Source organism: Plectropomus leopardus, chromosome 7 (assembly GCF_008729295.1).
Source record: "Plectropomus leopardus isolate mb chromosome 7, YSFRI_Pleo_2.0, whole genome shotgun sequence".
Classification (NCBI taxonomy): Eukaryota; Metazoa; Chordata; class Actinopteri; order Perciformes; family Serranidae; genus Plectropomus; species Plectropomus leopardus.
Genome location: NC_056469.1, coordinates 31353673 through 31366367, shown reverse-complemented (window position 1 = coordinate 31366367; position 12695 = coordinate 31353673). Strand labels below are relative to the sequence as shown.

General features: G+C 42.3%; 1 protein-coding gene across 1 annotated transcript in view; it reads right to left on the bottom strand.

Moving 5' to 3' along the window:
- The window catches only part of ube2e2 (ubiquitin-conjugating enzyme E2E 2), a 38744-nt gene extending 27830 nt beyond the window's left edge, over window positions 1–10914 (bottom strand). Inside the window, exons 1-3 of the mRNA XM_042490250.1 lie at window positions 10797–10914; window positions 8480–8663; window positions 5992–6042 (exon numbers count right to left, since the gene is read on the bottom strand). Of these exons, the coding sequence (XP_042346184.1) occupies window positions 5992–6042; window positions 8480–8655 (227 nt within the window). The 5' untranslated portion in view covers window positions 8656–8663; window positions 10797–10914. The remainder of the gene's footprint in view (window positions 1–5991; window positions 6043–8479; window positions 8664–10796) is intronic.
- Between the last annotated feature and the right edge of the window lie 1781 nt (window positions 10915–12695).

The following is a 12695-nucleotide window of genomic DNA, read 5'->3' as shown; positions in this document are numbered from 1 at the left end:
GGTTTTTCCCTCCTTCATTCTCAAACATAATCCCGACCACACACACTGTTACAAAAAAATGTCAAAATGAATATGCAAAAACATAATTAGGGAGCTGTCAAGAGCATGCAAAACCCACGCAAGACATTAAAACCGCAACCCCAAAGCCACGGAAAGAAGAGGATGAAAATGTCGGCCAATCAGCAACCTAGAAAAAGCGAGTAACACCAGACTAGCAGTGACCTTTGTAGTAGCACAATCTGATTTCTCTGCTCCTCAGTATAGTGACTGTAACAACTGTACATTTGTATGTGAACATGTACAAAAGTCCTGTTAGCAAGATAAAAGCCAGCACTATTTTGGTCGAGTCTGCTGTTGCACGAAATGGTGCCTCATTTGTGATGCCTCACGAGCAGAGCAAAAGCGGCACACACTCTGATGTCTTAGGCCAAAAACTCAGTTTTCTCTGTCTCCAAAGCAATACTCCAGCTACAGTTATAGCTCGATTAGGCCATTTAACTGAACTACTGTCCTTGTCCCAGTATATAGGCACCAGGGCCAAACCATTTCTTGATAAAAGTATGTCTGACTCCACCACGAATGGTGGTGATATGCTCCTTTCAGCTGCTGCTGCTTTGTGTGTTTTCACCATTAAGCAAGTTCTTAAAGAGTCAGCTGCAGATGGCATTTTAAACCAACTCATAAAGCAAATGTTGGCTTAATTATCAAGGTACTACAACTGGTAATCGATACCAGTTACTGTAATTTCAACTGTTAAAGCCTCTGGAAACATGGCTGGAAATAGTATGAATGTACATATTGTATCAAAGTTGAGTCTTTTATTCAATTAGTAGAAAACGGAGTTGAAAATAGCTCATTTTGAGGATAATAGCATTTCTCCAGACTGTGTGGGCGTGGCAGATCATGTTTTGATTGACACCTCTTTGGATCCCACCTTTGTCCTCTGACTCTCGTCTCCACAATGACAGCCATGGAGCAAAGCAGAGCTGCCGTGGTGCAGCTCTATCTGTTCCAGCCCTCTGACTCTGGCTGCGTTCGTAAATGCAATCTGACGCTCTACACTAAAAAGAGAGAGCTGCTGTTTAAAGCCATGGAGAGTTCTTTACACATTCACCCCATTTGGCGCTTTGCTACTCTGTCTCCCCAGACAGAGTCCCCAGAGTGCGCTCTGACACTCACAGAGAGCGGCGCTCTGAATAACCGAACGGTTCATTTCAACAGCGCTCCGAATTTACATTATTTACATAACAGTTGAGTTCGTGCCTGAGTGCACTCTGGCATTCAGATTATTGATTGGCTTTATTCATATTACGTAATATAGATCAGGGATAACCACGTCCAAATCAACTTAGCTTCAGGAAACTGTGAAAAAAGTAAAATAAAAAAATTTCAAATTTGGATTGAGACTACTGTCTGATGTCTTTTAATTGTGCATGCAAGACCCTAAATTACATATTAAGAAAGTTTGTTGATTTGGCTTCCCAAGGGTTTTAAAATTGACAATGAAAAGCTGCTTTTGTTTATTTTATCAAGGCCACACTGTTTAAAAAATAGTATAAATATTGAGTGGTAAATCTGCCAACATCATCTGTGTAAACTGCCTTGTGCCGTGCCATGAGATCACAGTAAACGAGAGGCCAAAGACAGCTGGCTTAAATAAAGATCATATTCTGTATATTTATTTATAAACTGTTAAAGTGTTCTCAGTTTGTAATGCACACAACACCACAGGAGCTATTCTGTGATTAAGTTTTGTAAATTACTTTCTTGCTGTATCAACTCTCTCTCCACCTTATCTACTTCCACTTCAGTTAGCGGTTTCTTACATTTCCCAGAATGACTTGTGACAACCTGACAGAGGAGGAGGAGGAGGAGGAGGGGGGGGTGAACTTGTTACTCAAAATGCACCATGGGTTGTGGCTGCGCTGCATTTAATCTATTTGAGCTGCCTGGGGATGAGAAATTGGTATCTCTGCCTCTTCTGCAATGGATTATTCAGCTGTGATTGCTGAACGTCAGCGAACAATGGCAGCTTTAAAAAACGGAATCTTTGAATCCGGATGAGTTGACACCGAAACCCTGACACGTACTATTATGTTTTCAGCAGCTCAACATTGTTCTGCCATCACTCCATTGTCGCTGTAATGAAAGTATCTGTTTGGCCATCTGTGAGAAGAAGATAAACACATCAAACAGCACAGTGGTCCAGAACCGCAAGGTGCAACACCAGTGGCTGTTATTTTAACAGTGTCAAAGAGGTCTTTGTTTGGATTTCTCCTTAAAATGTTGGTGGATCAACACAACAAGGAAGGAATAGTTACAATATTCGCAATAACAAACGCAGCTAAAACAATTCTCGTGCTACGGCAGCAATGCAAATGCACAAGATGGATGAGATAAGTATGGAAATGTGACGTGAGGAGCAGGAAGGAGTATTTTTATGACGAGCATATCTGGTGTGGGAGAGATGGACGGTGATTCAGGCGGGTATGCGAGATAAAGCAGAATGATCTTTCAGTTTAAGAGTCACCACATTGTTCCTGGTTTCTGGAATACTCTCCTCTTATCGCTGCGATCCCTGGACTCGTGTGAAGTTTTTATGAAACAGATAAAAAAAAATTTTTTTTTATCAGAATAGCTAATAACCTGTTTATTTGTCTCTGTTGTTATTTATTTGCTGCTGCTGGGTTTTCATCTTGTCAGCTCTGTGCTGTGTATTGTTACTGTCCATCTTTTTTATTGCTGTTGTAATTTGTTTTTATTATGAAGCACTTAGTATTTTTGTATCGAAAGTGCTATACAAATAAACATTTCTTACTTAGTTACTTGGACAGACATTTTATTTTTAAATTTATTATTTAAAAATATTTTAATGTGGGGCCTTTGGTGATTTCCAGCCCCTATTATTCAATGGTCTCAGCTTTTCTAATTGATAGAATTTCCCTGCTTTTTTTGTTTTGTATTGTTGGAAATTCAAAATTTGGGGGTTTTAGATTGTTTGTTCAGACAAAACAAGCAGTCTCAGCACTTCACTTTGGGTTTCAGGAAATTGTGAAGGACATTTTATTTTTAAATGTATTATTTGTTTTCTGACATTTTACAGACCAAACAGTTAATCAAATAATTAAAAAAAAAACCCTGCAGATTATTGGATAATGAAAATAAATGTTAGTTGTAGCCCTGATGTTCGGCAGTTGGTGTATACCTAAAAAAACTGTAATATGTGAACAAATAAAGCTATCAGGCGAATTTTCTTCAGTTTACAATTTTGCTTCACAACTGTCAACTCAAGACCTCTCGCTTGACTTTAGATGATGAAAACTTGAATTGTTATGACAGCGGAAATTCAGTAACACCAATGAGCCCGTCAGGTTTCTCTTAAAGCGCATTTCTTTCAAATTTTATTCACAGTTAGATTATTTTTAAGAATTTTGTTCAACTTGCAGGTCAGTTCTGCATTCAGCAATGCTTCATTTGTACCAATAGGTGTAAAAGCACAAGCTGCCTGTACAATGCACTTGAAGTGTATGACAGTGAGAATAATTGCCATGTCAAATCCTCTTGGGCTTCAGCGTGTTTCCTGTTCGTTTGATGCATGACAACTGCCAAGGTGACAAGCGAGCTGTCACAACGCAGAGAGTGAGATAAAGCTCGGAGACGAATTTAAATACTTGCGTGCGTTTTCCAAGTAGTGACATAGCACTAAAAGTATGACAGTTTTCAGTCACACTGTATGGAAATTGAGTTTTTTTTTTAAACAACTAAGGCATTAATATTACAGTCTTCACAGAAAGCAAATACGCATCAGCGAGTGTGTGATTTATCAACACAGACGGGTTATTGTAACAGCAGTTTGTGATATTAAACACAGCTGAGGGTTAACACAGTAACCTTAGAAGGATGCTAGAAGAAAAGGCGTAGGCGTTTTATTAGACTTATCAAATGTGCACCTCCTGCCACAGATGTTTCACTAAATTAGATCCTCAACACTTCAGAGGCGTTAAATGGTAAATTCTTTCTACAAGAAAAGACACAAAGCAGAGCGCTTTGTTTTGCAGAGAGAAACGTAGAAGGCGATGCTATAGAGCTGTAATACTCAACTTAGGGCCTGCAGGCCAAATCTGGCCCTAAATGGGGTGCCAGGTGGCCCCCAATACATTTTCTCATTCACAGTAAAAATGGAGTGATTCATACTGAAATGTTTCTGTACTTAAGTATACATAAGGTGTCAGAGTGCATAAAACAGCATCAAAATAGAGGATCCCCCACACTCCCCAGACAAAGGTCCTAGCAAACCCCAGATGTCCTAACTAACGTGATGAGGATGGCAAATTCTCTCCGACCAGGACAAAGTGGCGAGGGAGAGGCTCCTCAGCCGAGATACAGATGAGACGACATACATCAACTGGCCCCCAGCGCAGCGTTTGTTGAATGTGCTGAAGTGAATCTCTTTAACACAACTCTCCGTCTGCCTCCTGAAGGGGGCCAACAGCCTGTGACTTCATTTGTCGAGGGGAGAGAAATGAATAACCTTTCAGGCCAACCTGGCCGGGAGCGAGGAGCGTGTGGCATACAAATGATGACACAAGCTCCACCGTGCGCACTCATTCATGCGAGGATGTAAATGGCGCTGTGATCGTTTGCATGAGAAATTTGATGTTGGATGTATCTGAACCCCCCCCCCCTTTTTTTTCCTCCGTTGTTATTGTTAACAGAGGGCTAATCTATTTGAGTACATCACAGAAAACACAATGATAGATTTTGGTATCATTTTTGGAGTGTACGGAGAGGGAACACACACACAGAAAAGGATTATCTTGAAGAAGCTTAATTGTTTCCCAGGCAACTAGTTCCCCACTAAGACGATGACTGTGAAATTTCCGCTAGCGATTATTTTACTTTCAAATGACTTACTCGTGTCCTCCAGCTAAATCCTTCATGTGAGCCAACCTAGTTTTTTTGGGGGGGGGTGGGGGGGGGGGGGTGGGTGGGGGGGGGGAGGGGGGTTTGAAATAGATTAGAGTCCTCGAGGAAAACAACGTCTCTTTTAGCCTCCAGCACAATAACAAAACTGGGCTGTGAGCTGGAATGAAAAGGTTAGCTCAATGTTTATCGTTAATGATGGTGGGCTTCTGATGAGACCCAGCAGGGGTGATTAATTCATGCAATAAACAAGGCCGTCTAGGGTGAAGTAATTCCAAATCGCCAGATGAGTCATACAAAGCCGTTTTCCTTAATCATTTTAAGCAGGTGCCTGTGAGTGAAAACGGCCGATCCAAAATGGCCAGAAAACATCCCCCACAAGTGTCCTCAATCTTGCGACTTCCATTTTCTGTCTTAATTTGCAGCGGAGTGATAATTCGGCGAGTTATTATTGTGCTGTAATGAACAGCCCATAATCAATGACAGTGCCACTTTGTGTTATTTAAGTTAATACAAACTGGCTCCTGCGCTTCGTCCCAAAGGCTTTTCTTTTGTCACATCAACAGAGACTGATGCACATGTGGCGTGCCACTCGCGACCGTATCTCTTCCTCAAAGGGCTGAGAGCCGCGGCAGTGGTTCACAATAACCATTGTCTGTGGTAAATCCCCAGCAGAGTGAGGGGGGGCAGAAGAGAATCGAAACAGGTTTTAAAGTCACACTGCTGCTCGTTTTACACCATTTCAGTGCAACCATAATGCTGTGATCTGAAACGCTTTCAACAGAGGTTGCAGTGTGCATTATGCAGCGCCGACGACGACGGGGCCAGAACAGGCTACAGTCCCTCTAATTCACCTGAGATTACCATCTCAAACAAATCACAAACAACAGCATTATAGGAACGGAAACAAAAGCGAGTGCACAGCAGCGTGGCCCTTTCCTTTTTGAGAGACAAGAAGCCTTGAAATTAGCACATTTCTGCCATGTGCATCCATCACAGCTCAAGCATCTTTACGTGCAAGCTTATGAGTCATTACAGGAAAGCTTTGAAGAGATAACATCTTCTTACCTGCAGTTTGGAGGTGGGTCTAGTGTGATTTCTGCAAGCTCTTTCTGGATCCTGGAAGAGAAGGATTTTATTGTTAAAATCTATGTTGGGAGGTAAAATCTCCAGAGGAGGATAACAGATGAAGAAATGGACAATTCTGCAGTGTATGAAGTCAGTGTTTCGTGCATGAGATGAGGTAAATGTTGCTTTTAATTCCACCTTCAACCATGTGGGCCGACAGCTGTTCACCACGCAGCATCCAACAATGACAAAGCTGCTGAAAACATCTCTTAACATCAGTGTGCACACTGTAACTGACTTCATTTTGGGCATGAATTAAAGGGATACCGGTTTTCAAACAAGAATGTGACCTAATTTATGTCATTTGGTGATGTTTCACTGGCTCTTCTGCTGGCTGTACTTCTGAATTTTTGTACTGCCCGCCAATCTTGCTGCCACCACTGAAACACAGACTATAGAGCTGGATCAATAAGAGACCCGCCTCGTTCTCTCTCTCTCATACTTGGACCAAAATTTGATCAAATGGTAAAGTAAGCAGCGCAGCATTGAGTCATGGTCCTCACATGGCGCTTTATTAGCATAAGCAGTGTGCCACAGTAACAATCATAAACACGGCACACTGTACAGTTACATGAATTAAACAAGACTTCAAGGAAGATAATCTGCATAGTTTGAGTTTCAGCCCTAAATGCAACGTCATAACAAGAAACGATTCATAAATTTCTAAGCATTTTTAAGACTTTTGAAAGATTGATGTAAGACATTTTAAAACCATTAAGGCCTTATTTTTACATTAATGAATTCAATGCCTTTTAAGACTTTTTAAGGATCGGCGGGAACCCTGTGTACCATCCTGTTTCCTGATCGAATAAAAACCAAGATTCTGTTACTGCGTTGCGTATTTCTCGCCTCAAGCGTTTTCAGAAACATGTTTTAGCTTACCGTTTAACTGTAATACGAGAGAATTTCTCACCGGCTGGCTGCCATTGTTCACATGCACAAGTTTGCATTATAATCAACCAGTAGGAGCATCTATTGGTCTGGTACGGTGCAGTGCATCCTGGTAGTTGTAGGTTTTCTACCTTTTGAGCAAAAGTGAATACCACAGTCCTCTTTACATCAGTGAAACACTATCCCACCTTCAACCATGTGGATCTACAGACTCTAACCACACAGTATTCAACACTGACAAAGCTGCTGATGATATCTCTCCCAATGTCAACATGCACGTTGTAACTGACTTAATTTGCAGTCCGTATGTAGTACATGAATTAACCCTTTGAAACCTGAGCAAATTTGGTATAATTTCTTTCAAAAACATGGGAAAAAAGACAATGAAAACTTAACAAGAAATGTCCCATAAACTGTAAAATATAAATAAATTAATTAATTAAATAAAAATAGTAAAACCTGACAAGGAAGTGATCTGAAAATTATCCCTAAAAAAACCCAGAACATTAAAAAATGATTTTTTCCTAATGTAAACTATATAATTATATCTATATATATAGTTTGCTTACATTAGGTTATAATAAAATATTATTCTTTTGGGTTTTTTTTAAAACTTTTTTTCAGGTCATTACCTATTTTATTTCAGGCAATTTTCTTGTAACCTTTTACAAATTCTTTGCTATTTTTGGGGTAATTTTTTGTTAAACTGCTCATTGCCTTTGAAAAGGACGAAGAACAGAGGGCTCTGGTTTCAAAGAGTTAAGTTGAGCCAGTTTATCATTATGGTTTGAACACAGCATAAATGACTTAAGTTTCAATGTTTTGTTATTTCTCTCATTGTAGCCGTTAGTCTGTGCTGCATAAACAAAATTATAGGGAACACGAGGCGTGAGGATGAACACGACTGCTTTGAGAATTTCAGATAACCGTGCAAAACGATGATTCAGACTGTGAAGGGCAGCCGAGTGCAAACGCTGCTGCTGAGCTCACGTTAATATAAACAAGGCACTTCAGACAACAGTGAAGCCTCTCATCGTTACAGCGCCTCGTTAAGGCCCTCATAGAGACTGGGACGCACAAAAGGGAGATGTTCACAACATGGGCCGCTTGTTATAAAAGACTCGGCGACCTCAGTCAACCCGCTGCTCAACCAGTTGCATAATAATTCTGTCATCGCCTGTCTTTTTTTGGGAATAAGTGCTAAGACTGGTGGAGGTAAGTGTTGGTGGTGGTGTGGGAGAGACAAGTGCTGCGGAGCATGAGGCGAATCTATTCAAACAAACAGGCTGGAATGGGAACATCATTCGAATGACAGCAATGACACTCGAGTGCCGATTTGTGTGAGTTACCTCGTTTCTGTGGGTTTAGTGTCGCACTGAATAGCGTGGATGTTTGAAATGACAATGCCCGTGGGACTATAGTCTTTTTATATAACTTCACACCCTCCGGGCACAAGGGGGGAGGCCTTTAGTTTAACAAACAACCTCTGTGTAAATGCTGCTCTCCAGAGCCTGCTTTTTTTTTTCTTTCTTCTTACCTCTTGGCACTAGTTGAAAGTTTAGCAGCGGTTTTACTGGAGATCTTGGTCTCCTTCTTTTTGGGCTGTGCTTGCTCTCGCTCCTGCTCAGGCGGTACCGATTCCCTTTGTTCAATGTCTGAGCTTCCCCCGCTGGTGCTGGGGCTGTCGTCCGGTCTCTGCACTTCGCTGGACATCGTGGGCCCTGGAAAGTATAATGGCACACCACAACCTATGAGAACAGCGAGGCAAGTTTCCACTCTGGACGATGTAATTGCCTGTGCCATCTCAGCAAAATGGGTAGATTTAAGGAGTAGATGGGTTTAATTTAATCAATGTACAGCTGGATGAGGGTTAAAGCAGAGCTGGGATGTGCAAAGCTGATGAAAAGACATTTGTCAAAGCCTACAGTGCTGTGAATTACACACGTATGGCTCCCTTGTTAAAAGGAATATAATAAGCCTTTCACCTAATGATCTATTAGGGGTTATATATTACAGCCTAACAGTTTGGAGGACTTTATATGAAGCATTACTGACCTGGATTCAAAATGCTAGCTCCTGTGTCAAGTTTTTGTCTTTTCTTTGCACAAATTATTGATAATAATGAGGTTTTTGGAGAAATATATGACCTTATAGAAGGGAGAAATAGGGTTTATAGCAAAAATACTCAACTTGCTTTGCTTAAGGGACCACTTTTGTAAAATGAGAGGAGGCCAGGGGCCACTCACAGCAGCCCCACACATGTTTTGGGGATTTTAATTTTAGGTTTATGGTGACGTTTCTAGGATTTTGGGACATTTCTCAAATCAAAGACATTTCTAGGATTTTAGGACTTTTCTCAGACTTCCGGTTGTTTCTTGAATTTTAGGATGTGTCCAAGATTTTTGGACAATTCTGGGATTTTAGGACATTTTTCAGACTTTGCGATGTTACTAGGATTTTAGGGCATTTCTCGTATTTAAGGATATCCTAGGATTTCAGGATGTGTCTAGGCTTTTAGGACCGTTCTAGGATGTCAGGTCATTTCTCGCATTTGAGGACGTTTACAGGATTTTATGACAATTGTAGGATTTAAGGACATTTCTCAGATTTTAGGATGTTTCGGGGACTTAAGGAGATTGGGGGCTTAGCTAGGACATCTGACGCTAAGTGGGGGGATCCTCCACTGGCATTTTTGATAAACAAGTTCTATTTATTTGGTTTATTATTCACTCTGGCACCTTATGTTTACTCAAAGTACAAAACCAGTGTGAATCACTGTTTTTTCATGTGAATTAGAGAATGAATGGCAGACCACCAGGCACCCTGTTCGGAGCCAGATTTGGCCCCCATGTCGTAAATTGAGTTGTTTAAAAGCTATCTTATAGCTTTAAGGGCTAATTTAGTTATAAAGTAACATAGCTTACACATCAACGCTGACAGATGAGTAAAGACCTGGAAATGAGGAGACCATCCGTGAAGACGCCCCGGTTAATTCATGCCCACATTTACACACGACACAGACATGGTTCAAATAAATAATGTTGTTACTTTAAATGTAAAATAAAAGCAGACAGATGTAAGCTACGTGTTGTGTAAGAAGTTAATCAAAGCGATGAAGTGAAGCGGCGGACAGCTCGCCTTTCCCGGGGGGCGTTTCACGGTAATGATAGGGACATCAACGGCTAAAATGTACGGTTGGTTCAATAGCCGTTTGAGATGACAGGGTCGATACGGAGACACTGTTGTCCTCCCTAAAATAACACCGGGGACAAGTTAAGATGTTTGTGTGTTATCAAACATCACTTAATTGTTTGGTCAAACCGGGTAGGTCAACATTTGTGAGGGTGAAAGACACAATAGGGGTCGACCGGGGGAGTGAAACCGAGCTACAAAAGCGATACTGTGAGCTAGCTAAACCGGGGGGGGGGGTGGGAGGTAGGGTACGTTACATTACCGCTGAGGGGTATTTAAAAAAAAAAAAAGACAAGCAAGAACAGGCCTCCATGTTTTTAAAGTCAATGAAAATACGCATTGAAGAAGGCGTTTCTGCCGGACTCGTCCGGAGCAGCCGACGGCGGGGCTGATGGAGGTCGGACCGCGGCAGGGCCAGCGGGGCACCGGGGGAGAGGCAGCGGATCCTCGGTGTTTCTGGAGTGTCCACATTGTGCGGTGAAGAGCAGTGACCCTGCCTCGGCACAAAGGGAGGCTCGTCCCACACATCCACCCCCCCCACCCCCCCCTTTTCCTCCTCCTCCTCCTCCCTCTTCTTCACTGGAAAACGACACTTTTCACGGGACATTTACTTACTTTTCGCGTATCTACGTGGGGCGGCTAAAGGCGTGTGTCGATATTACCTGGCGGCTGGCCGTCGATGCTGCAATTCCGCGTCGTAATCCCAAGGTACCGAAAAAAGTATATCCTCACACGGCCGTCTGCTCGCTCCCGTGTCCTAGCTATTTAACTGGAGGTAGCAGCAGCAGAAAAGCGATTACAGAAAACTGAGGCAGCCCCGGACCGCCTCCACGCGCGCTCCCGGTCTGCGCGCACTGCACGTGCACGTGCGCTGCATTGGTGAGAGAAGTAGGCTGCGCGAGATCATGGTGTAATGAATTAATCAAAGTGCTAAAAATAAAAGACAACAGTGCTGGTCCTGTTACATGCACATTGTCAATAAAATGCCTTTATAACGCGCTCGTGTGTGCAGGGGTGTAGCTAGAAATGATAACCCCCATTTGCAGGAAATGACCCCCTCCCCAACACATGTTCTCCATCAGCCTCTTGTTGCAATGCACACAGCATAAGGGCATCATGGGGCCAGTTCAAATGTCCATCCATATGTGCACTATGGATATATGAAGATAACTGGATACAGCGTTGAAGATGGGGCCTTGTTCATTCCTATGAAAGCTGCTCAGCGGCACATGCCAGAATAGTTCAACTGCTGCATATAAAAGCACCCAGATGATCGCCACTGCTTCCACACTGCGCTACTTCCAGCTACTAATGGTGTTGCGCTCTGCAAACTTGAATAAGGATGAAATGATTCAGTCGTGCGGCTCTTCTAGACTTTTCAATTGTTATTTGACTGAAAGGATTAAATCCAGATAGTAAAACAAGTAATTTTGCAGGGATTGTGACACTGATTTATAGATGTCTCTTTGGCCATGTAAGTCAATGGGCAAAAGTCTCTTTGTTCTGCAGTGCATCATGTCACAATGACTGCCTGTTCTCATTCATCAAATACCACTGCTTTGTCAGTGATTTCGATGTAAGATACCAACGCCAAAAGCCACATTTTGCAGCGATATGCCATCTGGCAATGTCAGTTTGTAGCACAGCCGGATGCTTGGGTTTGTGGTGTTATGATATGCCGCCGGTCAGCCAGATGGCACCTGGCACAGCAGTTTGATACACGGAGGGGAAACGTCAGCTGATAACATGGCCAGACGGAACCTGTCACGGCTGTATGATACGCCGCTGGACGGCGTCAGGTTGAAACACTGCAGGTAACAACATAATATAAAGCCAGACGGATGCTTTTGTGGTGATATAATATGCTGCTGGTCAGCCAGATGGCATCAGGTGCAGCAGTATGATACATGGACGAGAAGTGTCAGCTGATGACGCGGCCGGATGGAACATATCGCGGCCATATGATACACCGCTGGTCAGCGCCAGGTTGAAATGCTGCCGGTAATGAAATCATATGAGGAGTTTAAAACATCTATAATCGATATTACAAAGCCATATTTTTGAATAATGAATACTTTCGGTCAAGGACGTATTTGTTTCAACATTGGAGGGGACGGATATGAAACGGCGGCACGTTCTCATTCCAAACTTGTCAAATACCACCACGTGGTCAGTGATTTCGGTATCAGACACCCACATACAAAGGCAACTTTCATGGAGGAGATATAAACTCCACTCAAACATAATTTTAGGTTGCTGGCATACATGAAGGGAGAGACAAAATGCAAGGATAAAATGAATAAATGTGATGAAGAACAAAACTTTGTCATACATTAACATATATTAGAGCCACATTACATGAACAGCTGTAAAAATAAATAAAGTCCTTGACTTGACTCCTTTTCAAAGGCTGCGTGAACCCTGTAAATCTGAGCGAGGACTCGCATCACAGTGCACATGGTAAAAATAACTGTTCAGTTGAGTCACAGGGTCTAACACCCCCTCAAACTTGTAAATGGCAGTGCCAGTATTTCCTTAAAAATGCGAAGTGAAACTCTTCT